The 25,981-nt window shown below is 32.6% G+C and overlaps 3 protein-coding genes across 4 annotated transcripts; all 3 read right to left on the bottom strand.

Moving 5' to 3' along the window:
• Window positions 1-5,449: 5,449 nt before the first annotated feature.
• LOC105836753 (cytochrome P450 9e2) lies at window positions 5,450-9,430 on the bottom strand. Of its 2 annotated transcripts, XM_028193677.2 has the most exons (3): window positions 7,953-9,430; window positions 7,577-7,895; window positions 5,450-6,106 (listed from the first exon to the last, which is right to left on the bottom strand). In XM_028193677.2, the coding sequence occupies exons 1-2, from the start codon at window positions 9,133-9,135 to the stop codon at window positions 7,579-7,581; spliced, it is 1,500 nt and encodes a 499-aa protein (XP_028049478.1). In that variant the 5' UTR covers window positions 9,136-9,430; the 3' UTR covers window positions 5,450-6,106; window positions 7,577-7,578. The 2 variants fall into 2 exon arrangements, with proteins under 2 accessions (XP_028049478.1, XP_012536463.1); XM_012681009.3 differs by having other exon boundaries at window positions 7,577-9,426.
• A 3,770-nt stretch (window positions 9,431-13,200) lies between these two features.
• LOC105828072 (cytochrome P450 9e2) lies at window positions 13,201-16,711 on the bottom strand. Its single transcript, XM_012666277.3, has 2 exons — window positions 14,948-16,711; window positions 13,201-13,862 (listed from the first exon to the last, which is right to left on the bottom strand). Exon 1 carries the CDS (start codon window positions 16,501-16,503, stop codon window positions 14,950-14,952), a length of 1,554 nt encoding a protein of 517 aa, XP_012521731.2. The 5' UTR covers window positions 16,504-16,711; the 3' UTR covers window positions 13,201-13,862; window positions 14,948-14,949.
• Window positions 16,712-16,901: 190 nt separating this feature from the next.
• LOC105833782 (cytochrome P450 9e2-like) lies at window positions 16,902-20,044 on the bottom strand. The gene has a single exon (XM_012675760.3). The coding sequence runs from the start codon at window positions 18,840-18,842 to the stop codon at window positions 17,304-17,306; it is 1,539 nt and encodes a 512-aa protein (XP_012531214.2). The 5' UTR covers window positions 18,843-20,044; the 3' UTR covers window positions 16,902-17,303.
• Window positions 20,045-25,981: the final 5,937 nt, after the last annotated feature.

The raw sequence follows: 25,981 nt of genomic DNA, 5'->3' as shown, positions 1-25,981 counted from the left end.
ACACTTTTGAAATGCAATTTTATGCAAAAGAATTCTTCGTGCTTAATTATAAATCGTTAATAATGAATTGTATGTAATTAATAAAAAATATTATAAGTTGTAGCTTAAACATTTTTCAAAAATTAATATTAAATATACAAATTTTAAAGTTATTGGATTAAATAATTACTTGGCAAAACAATATTACGGATAGGAAACAAAAAGTTAAGTGTAACAACCAAACAAATCAACTCTTTTTGATGCATTGGTGGTATAAATACAGTTTGAACTGTGTTATAATATCAACTATTATCTTCAGTGTCCAGCAAATAGCGTTGACTAATATTCAAACAATCTAAAAATATTCGAATAATATCAAACAATATCAAGCAATAATCAAGTTACTACAATAAACAATTTTTTATTTATATGCGCGTATAATGAGGTCAGTTGAGCAACATGGTCAAATCACTGTTTAAATGTTGATTTAATAAATTAAATAATATGTACAATATTTAAAAATGTATATTTTATATACATATAGATACATAGATTAAAAAACAGTCAAAATGTTTTGTAATAAAAATAATATCTTATAGCTAATCTTTATGTTACTTTTTTTTATTCTAATGTTATTATATTTTTGTATTTTTGTATATATATAATTAAATTTTTTTCTGTTTTTTGTTATAATAATAATAATAATAATATTTATTGCTATCCCTTGCGGGGTACAAGCGGACCCCCGCTCCGCTCACAATAATTCTTCGCCTCTCTTAAACTATTATCCGCCGCTCTACTCGCATTCACATTCACACTCGCTTGAGAGAGAGAAAGAGCATTCATACCTCCACAGCCATTCACACTTGGACCTCCGCTTCCGCTGTACATTTCTTCCATTCTATTTCCTTTACATTCATTCATCCACACGCGCTCTACCTTCTTTTCTCCCCCTCCCCTCTCCCCTCCCTCCTCTTCTATCCTCCTGTCCTCTCTTAGTCTATCTAACCTCTCCATCCACCACTCTCCCTCCCCCTCCTCCCCTAATAATTCCTCCACCATCTCCTGCCAGCTTTTTTGTACCCCCCAGTCTATACACTCTTCCCAAACATGCTCCCACGTCTCCTCCCCCCATCCGCATAACCTACATGTCCTCCTCTCCTCCTCCTCCCAATATCTCCCCCCCCTCATTACTCCCCCTAACCTATACCTTGCCATCCTTTGCCATCTTTTCTCCTCCCAATTCCTTTTTAAATATTCCGGAATCCCCTCCCCTTTTACTCTCCAATACCACCCATTGTATTTTGAATCCTTGATTCCCTCCCATCTTTCCTTTCTTTGTTTTTCCCTCTCTCTCCTTACCAACTCCTCTCCTCTTAGCTTCCCTCTCTCCCTTAGCCTCTCCACCTCCTCCATCTCCCATCCCCTCTCTTTATAGAAATTTATCCTTTCTACTTCCCACCCCGACTTCGCCTTGCCCTCCCTCGCTTTCTTCTTTATCTCCATCCAACATCTCCTTGCCAGCTCTCCCCCTCCTCCCTCTTCTAACTTCTTTTCGTAACCCCATGCTCTCATTCCCGCTCTTCCCTCCAATCTATCCCTTTGCAATTCTTCTCTTATCATATATCCTGGTACACTTCTCTCTACTCCTAACATCCATCTCAAGTATCTCTCCTGCAATCTTTCTACCCCTATTCTCCTCTTCCATCCCCAAATCTCTACACCGTAACTTACCACCGACCACACCAACCTATCAAATAACCATAGCCTTCTCCCCCAGTCTCTTCCAAACCTCCTTTTCCCTATTCCCCAGATCTGTCCTAAAATAGCCGAACCTTTTTTTACTCTTTCTTCTACATGCCCATCCTGTTTTCCATTTGCCAGCAACGTGTACCCCAGGTATTTAAACCTATTTACCTCCTCTAACTTCTTTCCTTTCCATCTCCAGTTTATCTTTTTCCTTCTCCCCCCACCTCTTTTACATCTCATAATCTTTGTTTTCTCCGTATTTACTTCCAACTTCTTCCCATCCAGATAACTCTCCAATTTACCCATCATCCCTTTCATTCCCTCTTCATCCTTCGCTATTAGCACCACATCATCTGCATATGCCAGCGAATATATTTTCTTTCCCCCCAATTCAATTCCCCCCCATCCTCCTTTCTCAAATTTTTCATCTATATCCGCCAAAAGCAAGGTAAACAGGCACGGACTTAACGGGCACCCCTGTCTTACACCCCTTTCTGTCCAAAACTTTCTCCCTTCCGTTTTTCCTACCTTCACCCTACTTCCTGTCTCTTTTAGCACCTCTCCACATCTCTTGACTAGCCCCTCTCTTACTCCTCTCTTTCTCATTGCTGTCACCAAAACTTCTCTGTCTACCGAATCAAAAGCCGCCTTCATGTCTACAAATAATAAGATTAATTTCCCCCCCCTCTTCTCTAATTGCCTGTTCATCAAATAGTTCAGGACGTACACATTATCCACTGTACCCCATCCCCTTCTGAACCCCGCTTGACTCGGCGGTAAAATACTTTTCTCTTCTAACTCTATCCTTAACCTTTCTGCCAATACTGCCGTGTACACCTTATACGCCGTTTGCAATAACGTTACTCCTCTGTACTCCTCTACTTTTACTCCTTCCCCCTTTTTCACTATAGGTACTACTATTCCTTCCTTCCACCCTTCTGGCCAACCCTCTCCTTTCCATACCCTATTACATAATTTCCACAAACTACTCTCCAACTCCTCCCCTCCATATTTCCACACCTCATTCGGTATCCCATCTTCTCCCGATGCCTTCCCCACCTTCAAACCTTTCACTACTCTCCTTATCTCTTCCCTACCTATTTCCTCCTCCTCATCCTCCACCCTCTCTCCTACCCATTCCATCCTTACCCTCTCTTCCACCCCTCCCAACAACTTTCTAAAGTAGCCGTCCCATTCTTCTATTTCTATTGACTCATCCACCCTCCCTCTCTTTTTCCGCTCCTTATTTACTATCTTCCATACCTGCCCCTCCGACCTCGCCCTCGCTACCTCCTTCTCCCACTCTTCTCTCTCCTTATCCTTCTTTTCCTCACATAGTCTCTTGTATTTCCCTTTTTCCCTCCTGAACTCCTCCCCATCCCCTCCCTTTCTTTTCCACCTCCTTAGTTCCCTTCTCACTCTCCTCTTCCCCTCTCTACACTCCTCATCCCACCATCCCTTCCTCCCCCCCAACCCTTTTCTTTACCATGTTCTCCATAGCCTCTTCTATCTTCCTTTTCATCCTTCCCCATTCTTCCTCCACCTCTATGTCCCCCGAATTTATAACCCCATACTTCTCCGCAAATCTTTTCCTCCCTTCCTCCGACCACACTACTTTCTCTCTCCCTCTATCTTTTTCTTCTCTGTTCCTCCTCTTTCCTTCCTTCCTTTTAAACCACACCGACACTGGCTGATGATCCGAATCTATTTTATCCTCCACCTCCATTTTAATCAGCCTTTCTCTCATTTCCTCGTCCCCGATCACGTAATCAATTACCGATCCTCCCTTCCATCCCACATGCGTCCATTCCCCTCTCTCATCCCCCTTCACATCCCCATTTATAATCGCATATCCCATCTCTCCTATGAACCTACAGAACTTCCTCCCTTCACTATTTACCGTAACATCTCTCGATTCTCTCTTCCCCTCACCTTCCATATATCTTCCCCCCTCTCTACCCGTTCTTACATTGAAATCTCCTCCTATAATCATCCTCACTCCCTCCTCTCTCCCTTCCATCCACCCTTTCAACGACTCCATTTTAGCTTCTAGGTCTTTATTTACATAAACTCCTATCACCCTCCACCAATCATCTCCTAGACATATTTTCTTTACCAACACCCCCCTCTATCTCCCCCCCCTGCTCACTTCTATCTATCTTTATCTCTTTTCTTATTCCTATCACCATCCCCCCTTTTGCCCTCCCTTTTAATTTATCTCTACCCGCCCACTGTGCCTCCCACGCATAACCCTTCGGTAACTTTTCCTTCACTTTCACCCATCCCCCCTTATCCACCCACGTCTCACTCATTACTATTACATCCCAATCCTTCAAGCCTTCCCAGAAGTCTTTGTCCTTATTCCCCAACCCTGCTACGTTCCAAAATCCTACTTTGTATTCCCCCCCTCCTCGTTCCATCTCCCCTCCCCTTCTCTCCTTCCCCTCTCCTCCTTCCCCTTTTCCTCCCCTCATACTGCCTCTCCTTACTCGTTTACCTTATCTCCAAACCACATTTCTCCTATCTCATCCCATATCTTTACTTTCCCATCTACCCACATCCTCATATATCCTACATTAACTCTCTTCCCTTTTTCCCTCTCTTTATCTGCTTCCCTTTCTATTTTCCATCTCGCTCTTCTCTCCTCTCTCGTTAAATCGTCATCTATCCTCTCCCTTCTACCTTTTAGTCTCTTCTTTGCCTCCATCACTCTCCTCTTGCTCTCCAAGCTTCCTAACTTTACTAACATCATCCCTCTCCCCTCTCTGTCTACCCCCCCTACTCTCCTTACCTCTCTTAGGCTCTCTTCTATACCCATTTCCCCCCAAAGCTCCTTTATTGTCTCTTCCACCTTTCCCTCTCCTATCTTAATTCCTTTGACTATTATATTATTTCTCCTTGATTCCCTCTCCCTTTTGTCTAACCTTACTTCGACCTCTCTCATTCTTCTCGTTATCCCCCCTGCCCCCTCCTTTCCTTCCTTTCTCCCCTCTTCTTTTAAAGTTTCCCTCCTTTTATCCCCCTCCTTCTCCAATTTCTCTTCTAAGTCTTCTATTCTTTTTTCCATCAACTCTATCCTATCCCTCATTTCTCTCCTTTCCTCCTCCCACCTATTTTTTAGATCTGCTATCTGTTTCTTCAACTCCTCCTTTCCTTCATCCATTTTCTTTCCCAGCTTTCCTAATTCCTCTAATATTTTACCCAAATTGCCCCCTCTACACTCATTCGTTTCCGGAGACCCCTTTCCTATCCTGCTTCTTTTAAGTATCTCCTCCTCTTCCATTATCTCCATCCCCTCCTCATCCTGCTCTCGTTCCTTCCTTTTTCCCCTTATCAACATTTCTTCTATGCTATTCATGCTTCTTGTTCTTTCCCTAGTCAGCCTTTCTAAATTTGTCGGCCTCCCCTTCTTTTTCGCTACATCCCCCTTGTTTTTTAATCCTCCCCCCTTATCTCCCTCTTCCCCCATCTGTTCCTCTCCTCCTAATCCCTCCTCCTCTCTATTTTCGTTTTCCGCCATACCTTCCTTATTGTACTCCTAACTTACTTACTTCTTTCTATACCGCTCCTACGAACTCACTCGCCTGCCTCTCTAACTCTCCGCCCGTCCACTCGCGTCGCTCGTGTCTCCCTCCTACCCGCTACTTCTCTTCGTTTGCCTCTCTCTAGCCCCTACCTTCTCTATGTTCTCTAACCTGCCCACTCAATTCTCTTTCGTCTCTAATTAACTAATTACTATTTTCTCCTCTCCTACTCTTCTTCCCCTACTCCACCTAACGTACCTTCTCTCACTGCCACCCCTCTCGCAATTAATCTCTGCTTCTTAACCACCTTACTCACTCGCTCTTTCACACGCCACACACACACCTGTCACTCTCTATGACACCGGAAACGGAAGTCCATCTGTTTTTTTTTTTTTTTTTTTTTTTTTTTTGTTATATAATTGCCTAAATTTTATTAACGCACTTGCCTGTATAACTTATCTTTACAATAATATTAAATTAAGAAAATATTTTATTAAAAAAAAAATTAAAGCAACATAATAGAAAAGTCTCGATACAACAGCAATTGGATAATTATCACAAAAACCATTAAAATTAAACAATAATAGCATGGCAATAATGCAAGATAAGAAGCAGTACTCAATAAAATTATAATTCAAGATTTTTGTTTGCTTTTCTTAAAAAACTTATAAAAGATAATATAACTGTGTTGAATATTGCAGAAATATTTCCTATGCAAGAATATTCAAATGTAGGAATATTGTTACTTTTTGAACTTGCAGCAACAAAAGCCTTCTTGGCAAACAATTAAAAACGTCAAAGAAGTAATTCTCAGAAAGAAATCCTATTTCATGATAATTTTGGTTCCATATGATCTGAAATTTAAATAATGTTAAAAGAAATTAACCAATACTATATAACTTTGTTTTTTTGATAGTATTTCTTAAATAAAAGTTAAAAATAAAACTATAACAATATAAATTACAAAGTGTTTTCTATGAAACGGTATAGCAGTTTTTATAACATTATTTCATATTTCGTAATAAATATATTTCTGTGCATTAATTAACAAAGTTTATGAAATAAGAAGACTAGAATACGGAACATATTAAAAAATAAAAACAATTTAAGGACAAAAAATAAGGAAGACCATTTAAGGAATAAACAATTGATTTAAAATTAAATTATGTTTAAAATTATGGAAAAAACAGACATACATTCTCTGTTGTCGGTCACAAAAAAATGTATCGGTCTACGTTTCCAAATTTTATGTTTATATTGTATTATTAGAAAGACACGAAAGTCAAAATATTTTAAATAGAAACATGAGTAAGTTACAAACATGTATATAATTATATTATTATCTACAATAAAATACTCACCTTCATTAAGCTGTGCAATTTGCAAAATAAAACCATGCAAATTTTATTGTAGTATTGAATTATTGTGTATTGAAAAATTTATTTTTAGAATTTTATACATAAAAATGAATGTATGAGTTATACAATAGAGATTTTTCATTGTTTTATTAACTAAACAGATTATATTTTTATCAGTGTAGAGTAAATTGACTAAATTTGGATTAGGTGCCAAACGCGGATCAAAAATTTAACTATACTAATAAACAAATTCTTAAATTTTAAAATCTTCTTATCTTGTTTAATGTGAAGAAAAATCACAGTTAATGCAAAGTCTCGTATAACCTGTCACCTATTTTATTTGTATCGTAAATAATTAACAACTATCTACAGTAAATATTGTTTTCTCGCAATTTAAGAAACTTAAGAAATATTATAATAACGAATGCTACATTTTTAACAATATTATAAGTTATGGTTTTAACAATATAATTAATTTTTTAACTATAAAGTTATTTAAAAAATTGTTTAACATTCTGTGTATTTGTGAACATATATAAATAACTTAAAAATCATAAAAGCTTAAAAAAAAGAACATACATGCATGCATACACGCGTGCGCGCGCGCGTGTGTGTGTGTGTGTAGAATTTACATATATAGGTAATAATATAACTATATTTCAAACTTCCTTCTATTAGAATAAATATTATTTCATAGTATTGCTTTATTGTTAGATTTATTTATTTTATTATTAACTTTATTGTCTGAATAATCCAAAATATTAAGTATGTAGTAAATTTTTTTAATATTTTGTAAAACTTGAACAATTTTGCAAATTGAAAACTATTTTCTTTTAAATCAACATAATCTCCAGATTATTATTTTTCATTAATAAAATAAAAAGTTGAAGGAAAATTTTTTTTCTATTAAAACACTTTCTACTTCTAACTTGTTAAAATCATAATGAATTACTAAAATTTTCTTACTTCTAATGTATCTCATTGCTAAGATTAACTAAAAGAGTATGATGCACACTTTTTCTTGCCAACACCATCAGCCAGAAACCTCCTTCAGGTTTCATATTAAATCCATCTTTAGCAAGCTTGAGTGGCATTAATGTTTTCTCACAGGTCTTTAAATCGCAACGAGCTAGTAAATGGAACAGCAGGACCTTTGTCTCCAGCAACGCAAATCTGTTACCTATGCACATTCTGGGACCAAGACCGAAAGGAATGTAGGCTCCGCAATTAAGACTGTCCTTCCTTCGTTCACCGAGAAATCGTTCGGGATCAAATTTTTCCGGATCTTTGAAGTATTTAGGATCATGATGAAGTGCATAAACTGGTACCCATATAACGTTACCTTTCTTTACAGTAAATGGTTTCAATCCTGGTAATGTCGGCGGTAGTTCGAAATCTTTTTCGCATAATCTGTCCATTGACACGGCAACCGGATACATTCTGAGAGCTTCTTCGATCACAGCATTCAAATATTCCATGCTGTTAATCGCTTCGTAAGATATTTGTCCGTTTGTTTTTTCTAAAACTTCATCAATTTCTTTTTGTAATTTCTCTTGTATATCTTGGTTTACCGCGATCTCATGAGCAGCAAAGCACATTAAAGTTGAAGTACCATCAAAGCCACCTAAGAAAAAGATGAATGCGTGTGCTACCATATCATCGATGGTCAATTCTGGCTTGCCCTCTTTACGTCTACTTTCCATCATCAATTGCAACATATCTGGACGAACAATACCATTTTCGTCCCTGGTTTTTATAGTGGTTTCTATGAGGTTTCGGAAAAAATCTGCTATTTGCTTACGGAGGACTCTCAAATGGAGTAATCGTGCCAGTAAAGGCAAGCTTCTAAATATATATAGCTTTATTAAGAATATAATGCTGAAAGAGCTTGCTGCTTCCTTGCCATATACATAGAATTCGTTTTTTGGGTTTTTCATGGAATCAACACTGACGCCGAAAGCGCAAGTAGCAATCACATCGTTAGTATACCTGGTAAAGACGTCTTTCATTTGTATTATCCTCTTCTCCGGTGATAATTGTGCCAAGTAATTGCTGAAGTCGACACCACAGTCTGACATTAGTTTGAACATGCTTTTCATTTTGTTGCCCGTAAAGGCCGGGCTCAACAAAGATCGCATCTGTCGCCATTTCTCTCCATGAAGAGAAAACAGATTTTTACCAAATAATGGTTCTAATTCTTCATCCACAAAACTGCGATGGTTCATGAACATGTCAAAGTGTTTTAACGTGATGGATTTAATAAGCTCAGGATCGCGTATCATCACAAAAGGAAGGGCCACATCAAACATACCAACATACTTGGCTTCAGAACTTATGTTGTAAATTTCTTTGTTAAGATCGGCTATTGACTTCAAACGGAAAATTACTGGTCCCATATTTCCCAATATAGGAAGAGGCGACTTATATGGTATACCATGTTTTTTGAAATAATTTACATTTTTATAGAAGTAATAATAAAAACCTAGAGCACCAAGTATCACCGACGAAATGATTATATATATCATTTTGGTATATATATATATGGTCTCACCGTTAAATTGTTTACACTGTATATAATTTTATGGAAATTAAAATCAGTAACTTTTTGTGAATGGTGTGTTTTTTGAATGTTTTTATTTGTCGCTTTGTTAAGAACCAACAAAGGAATACTGAAGCACAACGTTACGTGTTGAAAGCTGATGCTTGACTGCTGCTGCATTAAGCTAATCTTTTTAATATGGCGATCCGACGTCATTGCTTACGTAAGTCATCGAGTATTGTCGTCAATTATATGTATCTCCGTTGTATAAAATATCATCTATATTTTTTATTTAATTAATCTTGGCAACATTAATTTAAATAATAATTAATAATAATTTAGTACGAAGATACAATTGAATTTGATTATTTATTCTTGATAATTTTGACTTGCATTGTTAGTATTTAAAAAGGTTAAAGATTTTGTTATCAAAACTGTTTTTATCATTAAAATAAGAATTGTCATAAAAGATTGAAGAAAGAATTGCCATAAAATATTTTGCAAATGCTTACATAAAGAAGAAAAAGTAATTATTGATTAGGTATGTGATGGAATCCATGATATTTCTTATACTTTGTATTAAATTTAGGGGATAAACATTTAAATTACTTTTTTACATACTGTTTAGACGTTACAACTTGGCCACTAATCGTGTATGTTTATTATGTAAAAGCTGAATTTCAGTATTTCTGATAACTGAAAGTTTTATAAGTGTATACCTTATTTTATTTTAAAAATGTATTGAGTATTAATCTTTTAATTTTTATAGGCCGGTATTTATAATTGAATCTTATATTTAAGATCGTTTTGAGTGTCTTAGGCTGTCATGAATCAATTTCAGAGACGTATCAATATCTTAACACATTACTTATGATATGACTACGAGATGATCTTAAAATAAGATTCGACTACTGGTTTTATTGTACCTTGAAAGATTTGAATGTGGGTTCTAAATGAGATATAATTGAATTAAATGTTACATGACTTAATATTAATGACTTAATGACACTATGTGTGTGTGTGTGTGTGTGTGTGTGTGTGTGTGTGTGTGTGTGTGTGTGTGTGTAGAGGGGGGAGGAGTTTACAAGTTGTTCCATTTAAATTACACAAGAAATATCTAGAAATTATTAGGATTAAGAAAAAATGTTTCAGACAAAAAATTGTATGGTTTTGTAGATGATGTAAAAAGATGCTATTATTACTTAAATAGTTTAATAGTAACATGAGGGTCATCTTAAAATTCTTAAATAAAACCTAGCATATTTATTGTATTTTCTGATAAATTGCTTCGAAAACTTTTTAAAACACTGTAATGTATAAATAATATATTGTCATGCTATATAAGTAATATACATTGTCTAATATATAATATATATCAAAAAGTTTTTGACAGAGCGCTTGTATAGAGGTAGGACGGACTAAACTGAGTAGCTCTACCATTTTGTAATTTTTGCGATAATTAACAAGTTATTAATTTTAACATATAGATGATTCACCCGGCTTACTGGCAAATGCCGGCAAACCCGCGGCAAAATAAGACCGTCCTACAAGACGCGCGTCTGCAGTCACCAGGTATGCAGGGAGTTGTTGTTTACAAACGACAATGATTATCTCGAGCTTGTAAACAACAATTTTCTGTGTATCTAGCAATCATGGACGCGCGTCTTACTGATGAGCAGTTTTATCTCACCTCGCTCTATCGCGCGCTTGACGATATTTAGCAGTAGGTCGGGCAAATAGCTTTGTTTTTAACTAATAAATTGTTAACCATTGCGAAAATCACAAAATGGTAGAAGACTTTTTTACTCACAAGAGAGGAACGTTTTTAAGTGTAAATCTTCTATTTAAATAAGCTTGAAATATGTTGTAGAGCAGCTGAATATAAGAGACACGTATTTTTTTTAAGTGCCCAAACGCACGTTTAGAAGGTAAAACGCCCGTTAAAAAAAAATTGGTTCTTTCTTTCTAAAATTGAACAACTTTAGAAGTATTATAAAACAATAAAAAAAGTTTTTGTTTTAACTATTTAAAATACCCCTACTTAACATTTTTTTTAAATTTTAAAATTTAATTTTTAATTATAACCAAATCAAAGATTATTTTATTACAAATTTAGCCATGTATAATAAAGTTATGCTGTGGAAAACAATTTTCGAGAATTAATTATAACTTCTCTACGTATACGCTAAGAGGTATTGAATTTTCAGTAATAAATATCATATTAAACGTTAAAAAAAAAAATTTTTTTAATGTTTTAAAGAAACTTAAAAATTTTCCCAAAAAATTTTTTTGGATACCCTGTGTTTCACACACACACACACACACGCGCGCGCACACACACACACACACACACACACACACACACACACACACACAATGTCGAAAAATTATTTTATCTATAATTTTATCTATAATTTTAAATTATATAAATTTAATTTTTGGGTTTTCTTATTTCTTATATAAAATATTAATAATTTATTTAATATAAGAAAATTGATAGAAAACGCTAATTTTTTAATATTATATTAACGCTTATTTCTTTTCAAAACAAAAACTTATACTCATCTTTTATTACGGAAAGATAAACAGAATGTATTGCATGAAGATTCGAGCGCATAGACAAGCACGGAAAGTATATCTGTACAGGGGTTCTAATTAATTCATGAAAATAGTTTTCTATAGCATAACTTTATTATACATGGCTGAATTTGTAATAAAATAATCTTTAATTTGGTCATAAATAAATTTGAAAATTTGAAAATATTGTTAAGTGGTGGGGGTATTTTGAAAAATTGAACTATAAAATTTTTTCCCATTGTTTTATAGTATTTCTATAGTTATTTAACTATTATTTGAATTTTTAAAAATTTTTTATAGTTTCCTTGATATTCGCCCCCCCCCCCAAAACGATTTTTTTTAAACGTGTGTTTTACTTCCTAAACGTGCGTTTGGGCACTTAAAAAAAAAACGTGTCTTTTTTTTAGCTACTTTATAACATATTTAAACTCATTCAGATCGGAGATTTACACCTAATGTTCCCTTGTCAGTTCAGTCCGTTCTACCTCTATACAAGCGCTCTGTCAATCTCTATGCGAACGCTATGTCAAAAATTTTCTGACATCCTATATAATGTATATTATATATAATTATATATTCTATATAGTAAAATATTTAATAATAAAGTAAAATACTTTATTATTAAATACTTTTTAAGTTATAATTTTAGTTTATTTTAATTTACTAAAAATGTAATATATACTATTATTAAGATTATATATTTTTGAAACATTAAAAATATTTATCATGATGAACTAGAATTAAATTGTACCATGACATTATATTTTAGTAAAAAAATTGTAATAATAATAAAATTTAAATATATGCGTTCTATATTAATTATATATAAGTTAATAGATTATGAAAATGTAGCTTTTATAAAGCTGGTTCCAAACCAGGCAAAGAAACATCTCATACAAATATTCTTATTTCTTATTTAATTGTATAAACATGAAAATGAACAACGTAATCTAATGAAATCGATTATTATTAGAAGCACTATACGCTTATTCACTTATAACAAATTGTTTGTTTTCTTACCTCAGTTTAATTATCCGCTCTTCCCACTCTTGTTAAACAATATACTATTAATGTAAAAATATTGCAACTAACAAATGTAACTAATATGGGGAAAACTACCGGAAACAGAAACGCGTTCTTGAAATGTAATTTTATGCAAAAAAATTTTTTGTGCTTAATCGTTAATCGTTAATAATAAGTTATAATTAATTAAGTATTATAAATTGTAACTTCAGACATTTAAAAAAGATTAACAATAAATATATAAACTTTGAAGTTATCGGATTAATTAATTACTTGATAGAATAATAGACAATCTTAGGGATAGGAGGTACACACAGCAGCATTGACTAGTACTCGAATAAAAATGTATTTGAATAACATCGAACAATATTCAACAATAATATAATAAATTGCTACTACAAAAAATATTTTTTTATTTATATGCACATATCACAAGGCCAATACAATTAAGTTATTTTTTAGATCTTAATTTAATAAAATAAATATTATATGTACAATATTAAAAAATGTACATTTTATATACATATAGATGCATAGATTAAAGAAGGTTAAACAACATAGTCAAAAAACATTTTGTAATAAAATAATTTTTTCATTATTCTAACGTTATTATTTTTATATAACATTTTTGTATTTTTATATACTTTTATATAATTAAATTTTGTTTTTGATTGTAATTGAATAATAGCCTAAGATATTTTCAATAACGTACTTGCTTATGTATAATTCATCTTTATACAATAAATTTAAAAAATACTTTTAAAAAACTTTAAAAACATAATAAAAACATAATAAAAAACTAACAAAACAGCAATATATTACATAATTAACAAAAACCATTAATATTGATCAATAATAACATGAGAATAATGCAAGATAAGGAACAGTACTTAATTAAACTGTAATTCAAGCTTCCTTTTTTACCTCATCGAGAAAACTTACGATAGATAATATGATTGTGTTTAATATACTAGAACTATTTTTAATACAAGAATGTTTTAATGCAAGAATATTGTCATTTCTTGAACTGCAGCGATAAGGGTACCTTCTTGGCGAACAATTGAAAGTATCGAAGAAATATCCTATTTCATGTTTATTTTGGTTCCATTTGATCTGTAATTTAAATAATACATTATACTAAAAAAAAAAGACCAATACTAATTATATTACTTCGTTTTTTGACAGCATTTCTCAAATAAAAGTTAAAAATAAAATTGTAAAAACATAAATGTAAACTGGAATGTCTTCTATTAAACGGTATTTTTATAATATTGTTTCATATTTTATAACAAATAATATTTTGCAATATGAAATTGAACCCGAAAATTACAAATATATACATGATACACAATAAAAACTAAATTTAATGAAGAAGTTAAGTATAAAATAAATTGATAAATTAAGAAATAAAATATGATTTTGTATGTTACACAACAAGGTTTACAAATAAGGACACTAGATTATTATACATATTAAAAAATAAAAGCAATTTGAAAACTAAAAAATTAAAAAAGACTATTTAAAATATATACAATTTATTTAGAATGAAATTATGTTATGGAAAGAACAGACATTCATTATTTGTTCTTACTAACAACAGGTTTGCGTTTCGCGATTTTATATTTTATATTGTACCATTAGAAAAAAATACAAAAGACAAAATATTTTATAAAGAAATGTATAACAAAGCTACATTTATGTACAATATTATATTATTATCTGTAGAATATATATTTTTATTAAACTATGCAATTTACAAAAGAAATTCATACTTTTATTTATACTTTTTGAAAAATTTATTTTCAGTGTTTTATATATAAAAATAAATGTATAAATTATATAACCAGGTTTTTCAGTTTTTTATTACCTATACAAATCATGTTTTTATCATTATTAATACAGTTTAGTTTCCATAAAGTAGAGTAAATTGATTAAATTTGAATCAGGTACTAAATCCGGATAAAAAATTTGACAAGTTACTGATAAACAATATTTTAAAATTATCTGCTGACTGTATTTTTATGTTAATAATCTTGTTGTACATTATTGTTATTATAAAAAACATCGATGTTCTTTATTTAATTCTGTTTGACAAAGAAAATAAAATTTATATACCTTAATAAATTGAGAAATTAAATACCTGTTCTATTTCTCAATTTATTTTAAAATCGTAAAAAATGTAATTGAATTTGTCTTACTTTTAGTGTATTCCATTGCTAAGATTCTCTGAAAGAGTGTGGTGCACATTTTTCCTTGGTAACACCTTTAGCCAGAAACCTCCTTCAGGCTTCATATTAAAGCCATCCTTAGCAATCTTGAGTGGCATTGGTGTTTTCTCACAAGTCTTTAAATCGCAACGGGCTAGTAGATGGAACAGCAGGACCTTCGTCTCCAGCAACGCAAATCTGTTACCTATGCACATTCTGGGACCAAGGCCGAAAGGAAGGTAGGCTCCGCAATTAAGACTGTCCTTCCTTCGTTCACCAAGAAATCGTTCAGGATCAAATTTTTCCGGATCCTCGAAATATTTTGGATCATGATGAAGTGCATAAACTGGCACCCATATAGCTTCGCCTTTCTTTATAGTAAATGATTCTAATCCTGGTAACGTCGGCGGCAGCTCGAATTCGTTTTCGCATAATCTGTCCAGTGCTGGGGCAACTGGATACATCCTGAGAGCTTCTTCTAACACAGCATTCAAATATTGCATCCCATTAATTGCTTCATAAGATACTTCTCCGTTTGTTTCTTCTAAGACCTGATCAACTTCTTTTTGTAATGTTTCTAGTACATTTTGGTTTACGGCAATTTCATGAGCGGCAAAACACATTAACGTTGAAGTACTGTCGAAGCCACCGAAGAAAAAGATAAATGCCTGTGCTACCATATCATCGATAGTCAATTCCGTTTTGCTCTCTTTACCTCTGTTTTCCATCATTAATTGCAACATATCTGGACGAACAATTCCATTTTCGTCTCTGGTTTTTATGGTGGTTTCTACGAGGTTTCGGAAAAAATCTGCTATCTGCTTACGGATAAATTTTAAATTGATCAATCGTGCCAGCAAAGGCAAGCTTCTAAATATATACAGCTTTATAACGGCAACAATATCAAAAGTGGTCGCTTCTTTACCGTATACATAGAACTCGTTCTCCGGGTTTTTCATGGAATCTACACTGATGCCGAACGCGCAAGTAGCAATCACGTCGTTAGTATACCTGGTAAAAACGTCTTTTGTTTGTATTATCTTCTTCTCCGGTGGTAATTGCACTAAGTAATTGCTGAAGACGCTGCCACAATCTGACATTAGTTTAAACATGCTTTTCATTTTGCTGCCCGTAAAGGCCGGAGTTAATAAAGATCGTATATTCCGCCATTTCTCTCCATGAAGAGAAAACAGATTTTTACCAAATAATGGTTCTAATTCTTCATCCACAAAACTACGATGATTCATGAACATGTCAAAGTTTTTCAACGTGATGGATTTAATAAGCTCAGGATCGCGTATCATCACAAGTGGAATGGTCATATCAAACATACCAACATACTTGGCTTCAGAATTTATATTGTAAATATCTTTGATAATATCGACCATTGACTTTAGACGGAGAAATACTGGTCCCATATTTCCTACTATAGGCAGAGGCGATTTATAAGGTATGCCATGTTTTTTAAAACGATTTAGATTCTTGTAGAAGTAATAATAAAAGCTTAAAGCACCGACTATCACCGACAAAGCAATCACATACATCATTTCGATATATATATGTATCACCGTTGAACTGTACACTATATAGTTTTATGAAAATTTAAAGTACTTGCAACTTTTCGTGATCAATTTGTTTTTCGAATGTTTCTATTTGTCGTCTTGTTAGTAACCAAAATGAAATACTAATTCACAATGTTACATGTTGAAAGCCGAAACTTGACTGCTGCTGCATCGAGACAATCTTTCTAATATAATATCTGACTCGTCATTGCTTGCGTAAGAGTTACCAAGTTGTCGATTATTTTGCGTCATTTAATCATAAGTATCTCCGTCGTTATCTACGTAACAGATGTCTTAAGTTAGATTAATGTATTTGTCAATTTATTTTACATTTTCATACGTACTATGTGTTATTTGTGCTTTTTATTTAATTACTCATAACATATAAGTAATTTATATATTAATCAACAACAATTAATACAAAGTTACATAATTGTATTTAAATGTCTATTCTTCATGACTTTGACCTACATGATAATGTCTAATAATATATAATAAAAAGGTTAAAAGATTTTGTTATCAAAATTGCTTTCGTCATTGAAATAATTCACAGAATTGTTACAAGATATCTTAGAAATGTTTATACACCAATTTTTTGTTTAATATTGTTTGCGTGTGCACGTACAACGTGTGTTATTATCACAATTATATTATCATAATATTGTTATTAATTATATATAACGTAAAATATGTTCGCGATATCTTTACATGTATATTTATAGAATATTATATTTTGAAGACTCCTACTATTTAACGTCCTTGGGTTTTGAAATCTGGAACCGACATTACTGTTCTAATTTTTTAAGTGTAAAATGCTGGTTCTCTCTCGGTACAATGTTCAACCAGAAACCACCTTCAATCTGCATTAAGAATCCGTTTTTTTGCAATCTTCCAGAGGTCGAAGTCTTCTCGCAAGGCTTTAATTGACAACGAGCCAGAAGATGAAATAACAAAGTCCGTGTCTCGAGCAATGCAAACCTGTTGCCGATGCACATTCTCGGGCCTAATCCAAATGGATGATAAGCATCGAAATTACACTGACCTTCCTCGAGGAATCTCTCGGGCTTAAATTTATCAGGTTCTGGAAAGTATTTCGGATCGCGTTGAAGCGCGTAAAACGGTATCCAGAGTATCATGCCTTCCTTTACAAGATACGGCTTTGCATTCGGCAGCGTGGCAGGCAGCTCGAAATCCTTCACGCATAATCTGTCCGTCACTGCTTGCACCGGATATTTTCGGAGAGCCTCATTGATAACCGCGTTCAGATACTTCATTTCGTTAATCGCCTCGTAAGACGGCTGACCGTTCGTGTCTTCCAAAACCTGGTCAATTTCAATTTGCAGCTTCTCTTGGACATCCGGATTGACGGCAATTTCGTGCGCCGCGAAACTCATTAGCGTCGAACTGGAATCGAAACCAGCGAAGAAAAAAATGAACGCCTGCGATGTCATGTTCAAAATGGTCAATTCTCTCCCGGGTTCTCTTTTACTTCTGCTGTCCATTAACAATTGGATCATATCTGGGCGAATAATACCTTTCTCCTCTCTGGTCCTTACGGTGTCCGCTACCAAATTTACAAAGAATGCATTAGTACAATCATCTATTAATTTAATGTTCAGTAGACGTACGAGCGACGGCATGTGTTGATGCAGCAAGACTTTCAAAATAGCAATTGCATTAAAATTTGTCGCCTTTTTACCGAACATATAAAAATCGTTCTCCCGTTCTCTCATCGAATCCACGTTAATACCAAAAGCGCAAGTAGCTATCACATCGTTAGCGTACCTCGTGAATATGTCTTTCATTTCCATAACGCGTTTATCCGACGGTACGTTCATCAAGTACTCCGAAAAATTCACAGCACATTCAGATATCAATTGAAACATCGCCTTCATTTTGCTAGCTGTAAAAGCGGGACTCAGAAGCGTCCTCATTTCGCGCCACTTGTCACCGCGAAGGGCGATGAGATTTGTTCCGAAAAGTGGATCTTGGGCCTCATTGCCAAAGAAAAGATGATCTTGGAACGCGTCGAAATTTTTGATAGCAACGGATTTGATCAGTTCAAGGTCACGGATTAATATTACTGATTGTGAGAAATTGAAAGCACCAATGTATTTAGCATCGGAATGTACTTCGTACATTTCTTTAATGAATTCAGCAACGCATTTTGATTGCACGAACATTTTCCAAATCCTTTCTAAAGAATATTCTTCAAAGTATGGAATTCCGTGTTGCTGAAACTCGTTCGGGTTTTTGCGAGACAAGTAATAATAAATGATAAGTATGCCGGCTAATATTGATAAGGCTATCGTCCAGTATTCCATGATAGACGGTTTAATCGGAATACGCGATGACTCCTTTCGTTCGAGATAAAGTTAAACACCAGTGTCGTGAAAGTTTGTGTCAATATGACTGTTTGCAGTTGTGAGGCACCCTCAGGTTATAATCCAATGCAATATGTTGAACGTGATTGTTTTATCAAGTCAAAGCGATCTGCTCGCTTGGAATCCTCGCTTACGACTGCTCATGCCGAGATGGAGCTGTTTGTTAAATGGTTCGTTGCAACTTTATGACATCATTTAAGAGAATTACATAAGAAAAAAGAAAGAAAGAAAGATCACACTTTAATATATTACAATGTGATATAAAGATGATATCTGGCTAAACATTAGTTCATATATTATATGTTTTGATAACTAAAATGTTGACAAAATATTTAAAATTTGATATTGAATTAATAAAGTAAGTAAAACAAATCTTATAATGATACAGTTTACAAAATCCAAAACCCTGTACAATCGTTAATTACTAATACACAGCTGACGATGTTTTATTATACAACGACCTTGGTAATCTTGTTCTAACACACGTTAGAGCGGAAAACTCTCATAACAGCAAATTATGCAGTATATATCATATGATAAATGAGTCACACTGAATATTTGCTGTGTTAACCAAATTGAGCTCGTCGCTTTATTAATGCCGATCGAGAATTGCTAACGCCTCGTGTCTGATCTAGATGGCGCAAATTCTTCGATATATGTTAAAGAGACGTGTTATTTGTTTGTATGTAAGAATAATAATTTTTTGATTTCAGTTTTAATAATGAAAATTCGAGTCGTTTCACTCATACCTGAGAATTAATCCAACGGATGTTTCAAACGTTACGTTAAAAACAATACGTCTGTATAGCTGAATTATATAAATTTACCTTCATATGGTATATACAAGATCAACATGCAATATACGATACATAATCATGCCTTTGATGTGAACTGACTTACCGCATTTGTACATTATTGCATATACATTCAGGTTTATATATTAAATTGCAAACTATTTGCTTTGACTTTCAGTTACACTGTAACAATTGAATCTAAAATAAATATTTCGTTGCAAATCTAAGGATTGAAGCTTAACGTTGAAATGATAAATAATTACGTCACAATGTTTGTTACACTTTTTACATACTTTTATAAATAAAATACAACGAAAAAGAAATTTTTACAATTAATCTTACAGTGGGACATTAAATATGTTTATATAAGTATTATTTCCTTTAACAATTTTTTTTATTTTATATATGAAATATAAGGATTAATTTTCTTATTAACCCTTGCAGGATCGGAAGCTACTTTAGTGGCTTTGAACTGTTTCAGTCAATTTTATACAATTTTCTGGTCTCAATTAACTTAATAATGTTATAATGAATGTTCTTTATGTCGGCACATGTACCACAATTATTATGAATTTCAAATACTCACCTTGTTGTTTGTAAAATAAATTGATATAAAATAAATGATTTATATTCCAACCACATAAATTATGGTAAAAATGTTTTCACACGAGTTATTCATGAAATATTACCTTAACTTTTTGTTTAAACAATTATTCTTACAATATTTATTATTATTTAACTAGCGAAAGTAAAAAAAATGAAACAGGTATGAATTTTTCGTTCCAGACCGGAAGCTACTATAGTGGCGCGAGGGGGTGGGGGGGAAGGGTCAGCATTTTCACCATTCAACCCAATGACATTGATGAAAAAGTTCTAGTACTAAAAACAAAAAAGTCGATCAAAAACATGCCGGTTCTGTAAGGGTTAATGAAAGTTTTGATTTCACTTCTTATTGATTCTTTTAAGTTTCCAAAACATCTGAAAAATATAAAACAATATGTCTATTTTGAAATCTTACATTCTGATGGGAAACAAGATTTTCATCGAAAGTTGGTTTATCTAACACGAGAATAAGCGCAAAAGTAAGAGTAGGAGAAATGAAAAGGGGAGATGGAAGAATGCATGGAAAGGGATGGAAGGAGAAAGAACGGGAGAGGGCTGGCGGAACAAAATTCATTTGGCCAAATTAAACAGAGTTTAGCAATTTGCGCTTAATCCATTTGTCGGGGATCCGCCGTCCGTCAGTCCGTCCGTCTATCTTTACTTCAACCCCCCTCCCCCCCCTCTCTCTCTCTCTGTGTCTCTTTCGTGCACGCTCTCGCATTCTCCCCTATCTTTCCCTGGGTCGCTTATTCTGCACCCTTCTTCTAGTCGTTCGTACTATGTACCTTACCGGTATCTCGATCTCTTCGTCTTTTGAAGCCGCACCTAGGATTTACTTTAATTTCTTTTTAACAGAGATAGATAGATGGATAGATAGATAAATAGATAGATAGATAGATAGATGGATAGATAGATAGATAAAGGGGGAGAGAAAAGAAACTTATTTTTATAGCTCACTTTTGTAGCTTCTTTTTCGCGATGTTATTCTATTACGTTGTGACATAAACACATCACAAAATGTCAATTGTATACATATATGATTATATTAATTAATATGTTATGCGAGATAGCACGATAAAAAAACAATGAGCTAAAACATACTTTGTTCGTTTATGTATGCGAGACATAACGTTAGATGTTTTTATTTTATTCGCTTAGTATGCAAGTCATTTTTGCGCACATGTTGCACGTAGATATAAAGGGAAAGATAAAATTTATTTTATTGAGATAAATTATAAAGAATTTTTAATGCAAAAAAATAAAGGTTTTTTTAAAAAAATTTTAGATAGCTTGAATGATTTACAAAATAAAAGAGATACTTAATAGAAAACAACATTTATTAACGATTTTGTACAAAATATTCAGAAAAGACAAATAAATAATCGACAAATTAATGAAATTATACATGAGAACTATTTTATGTTTAACATAAAAGAAAAGATTTTTGTTTTTGTTATATCCGAAATGTTAAATGTTAAAATAACATTACTTAGCGTTAAACAACAAAAATAATTTGCTTATATAAAAAAATTTTGCATAATTTTAATTAACAAAACATGTTTTAATTATTAAACAATAAGTTTTACAAACTGAGAGGAAAAAATGTTAGATAGAATGTATAGCAATATCTTAAAACTAAGAACTTTTAAATATTATTATTAAATTATGTATCATTATATATTATAATATATTGTACTATTTATATAATTATAATATAATTATTGAAACAAAAGTAGAATGTAGGCTAAAATAACGTTAACAACTTTTTTTAAGACAGTTATATGCATGTAAACAAGATTGCCATTATTGTATTTAATATCGCATTTGCAAATACACACATATACATATATGCGCACTCACCTCCACCCCCCTCTTTCCCAGCTATATTACATTTTAGGATTATGCCATTTTCCACCACTTTGCACGTTACAGTACGCTCTTCGGCACTCGGATCTTGTTATCACGGAATTGTTTCCGTCTTCCCTCTGACCGCCATACCGTCATCGAGTTTTCTTCTTCTTGGACCAGCTAGAACAGCGAATTTCACCTAAGTGTATTGGCAGTTGTGTCCACGTTTTATTTCCATTCAATCGGGTGAGAACCTTTAAGATCACTTTCCCGTAAAGTGCTCGGCGTTAAATATTCTTGATTCCTGATTCTACAGTGACTGTTCATGGATCCGTTTAACGCCGGTGTTCGATGTTTAATCGGTAGTGTTGAACAATTCATGTTTTTAATATTTCTATATTTCGCGCATTTTCTTGTAATTAGGCATACGCTTTCTTTGTCGATTTTTATCTATCGGATATGCATTTCTGTCAAACGCCTGCCATTCTGTAAACAAAGAACTACAAGGTATATATGTCAGTTATAATAAACTATATATCTTTGCAAGATGTTTGAATCACCAAAAGAAAACAAATTAAGTTGACAAATCCCACTTTGATACCGTTACGTTTAACACCTAACTAATTTCTAGGTTCCTGTGGAAATATACTCCTTTCCTCCTTCAGATAGGCAAAGGTTAATATAGTTTACGAACCAAATACAGTAATCATATTTGCCTTTACATGCATGGATGGCAGACATTCATAGCGGTTAACCGTTCCACCGTTCTACAGTCGAATCACCACTAAGCACCGTCTCTCTTTTCACCGGTTCCGACTGTTCCCACCGCTAGTTCTGCTTTTCGGCCAGAGGTGAAACGTTACGTTTACATACAACTTGGATATATATAATAACGTGAATGTGCACGGATAGCGGCGATGTAGTATAAGTACCAAACATGTATAAGTCTCTATCAAACGCTAGCGTGTTCATCAGATGGCAATTTCTAAATTGAATAGGCGTTGATATCTCGTAAATGTATGTCTCATTTTTAAAACATACTTTTAAGTACTTTCAAAAATATTTTCTATTTTGTCGCGCTAATTTTTAAATATTTTGATGATTTTTTTTTGTAGAACGGTACGTAAATATTTTTTTTAATTTATATTGTGTTTTATTATTACTTATTATTTTATTACTACTCAAATTTAATTTCCTATTTTTTTAAAAATATTTAAATACTAATTTATTAATAATTAACAATAGATCTATTTCAACGGATTAAAATTAAAAACTTGAGTGTTATTTTAATCAGAACATTTACAGTTATCCTTGGAACTAGACTTTTTTATTTTGTTTAATAAATAAGTAAACGACACTTGTTTAAAAATTCTTTTTATTTTTATTCTATTTTTTATGTTTTTAAAATTCAAAAAAAGATAAAGAGTCAATTTATCAACATAATACCTGTATATTTTTTACAATAGTCGTAAGCTGTTTAAAATGAATTTTTAATTTTGGCTTATTAAGAGGTTTAGAGTCAAAGATAGAGTCATCGATAAACCGAAGAATTCAAATGGATCTATTGTTAATAATAAATCATTATACGTACTTTTTACATTTAAAAAAAGTTACTTAATTTGATTAAATTTGCTTAAAATTGATTTTAACAAGTTAAAATCAATTTTAATCAATTAAAATTGATTTTAACTTGATTGGATTCCTTCAGTTGAAGTTGTGTATTTAACTTAGATACATGAAATGTTTGAATTTTAATTTAAATATTTATATATTTAACTAAAATACATATATATTTGAACTAAAAAATTTAATCAAATAAACTATTTTTTGTATATTAACAAAATAGGGATTCAATTTTTAACAATAATAAATAAAAGACAAAAAAAAACATAAAAGAAAGCACTCATTTTCTTAAAAAAAAGCTCCTAAAAATCTTTTTTAAAAAGTTAGCTCAACAAAGTAAAACAATCCTTTTAATAGTTCCGCACTTGCATGCCTATCACTCATATTGTTTCCAGTCGATTCAATTCGAGCTGCATTCTGCGTAAATGAATCGTGCTAATAAATCTCAAATAAAAAACAACACTGTCACGCCATTTAATTTACCGCGCTCGTACTTCTCGTTGGGTACATTGAGATTCTCTGCTTAACGGTTTTGATACTTTACTTTTAATACCTTTTTTTCTGTTAGTACGTATAAATCTCAATGATCCGAGCATAAAACTAATGGAATATGAGTGTACTGATACAAAGTCGTATGGAATGAACTGGAAAGTCGTTGCATGTACGTACAGCGTACATACTCACGTATACATATAGCGAGAATTTAAGTATCCGTGAAGAGATGGATACTAAAAACTACCCGCAGATATATACGCGCGCAACTAGACGAGGTGAATATTATTGCTGACTTGAGGACTCACCCTCGTAATACTCGGTTCACGAGCTTAAAATCTGTCGCGTACCGTTGTATATATCCGGCTACGTTTTCCGTGTGTGATTTATTTCACCGAGTTATTTAATCGCGCATTCATCGCGCATCAATGTCCCGTCTCTTCCACGGACCGCACGACACACGCGCTCGCTTAAATCCTTATTTCTAACATCCATAATTCTCCGTAATTCCTAGACTTTTTATTACACTTTTTACGTTTCGCAGAACGCGAGTCGATCCGAGTATCAAAAATATTTAAACAGGTCGCAAAACGGATTACAAGAATGGAAGATTGATGTTAAAAAATTGTTATGGTAAATAATATGGTTACTATGCGTACGTCGCCGTCACGACATTATATTTTTCATTTTCACAAAAATTGAATGTAGAAGTGTACGAATTATTCGAATTTGAATCAAATCAAATTAGTTCGATTAATTAGTTTAAATTTAAGTGGTTCGATCTTAAATCTTAAATTGACGATTTCAAATCAGTCGTCTCTTTTATATTTATCAGCTTATAGAAGCTGCACATTTTTTAAATATTTAAGATTTATTATAAATTTTTTAGCATATAACATTGCATTTTTTCCTTATAATTAGTCATATTTCTTCAAAATTATACAGTGGTTAATTTTCTCACCTACCTTAAAAAAAAGATTTTTAACGTTATTAAAAATGCTTTATTATATTCAAATTAGCACGTAATGTACGGGAAGATTTTATTTAATTTTGATTTGTATTTAAATTGAACAAAAAAATTTTAAATTCTATTTGATTTAATTTTGGACATATTGTCAAAGATTCAATCAGATTTGATTCAATTTACCCACACAAATATTTGATTCTTATACTTCTAATTGAATAATTCGACAGAAAATAAGATTTCATGTGAGTCCTAAAAATTTTGAATCCTTGGCATATATTTAATCAATTACTTATTCCGTGAGTATAATATTTTATATTATATAATATATTACAGATGCTTATATGATATGTTTTTTTTATTTGTGGTCTTTATTTAAGATTTTGAGATTTGTGTATGACATATTTTATGGAAGCCTATAATACAGTTCAATGAAAAAATAATATAACGGAACTAGTCATTTTCTATAGTTTTGGGACACTAAATATGACTACGCTTTTCAAATGGCGCTATTATGTCTAATTTTAAAAAATTTGCAATTGTAAAAAGAGTTATTTTCGTGTCATATTATAATTATGACGTGTGACGTACTGGAAAAGTTTTATTGCAATCAAAATTATTTAAATATTATATTTAAATATTTTGTTTGTACGTTCAACCCCGAAAAGGAATTTTTGATGTTAGCCATAATTAATAAGATATTCATAATTAAATAAATGAGATATATTGCTGAAAAGCTACGAATTATATCATTG

Source organism: Monomorium pharaonis, chromosome 6, assembly GCF_013373865.1.
Source record: "Monomorium pharaonis isolate MP-MQ-018 chromosome 6, ASM1337386v2, whole genome shotgun sequence".
Lineage (NCBI taxonomy): Eukaryota > Metazoa > Arthropoda > Insecta > Hymenoptera > Formicidae > Monomorium > Monomorium pharaonis.
The sequence above is the reverse complement of the archived record's forward strand: the minus strand, read 5'-3'. Positions and strand labels throughout refer to the sequence as shown.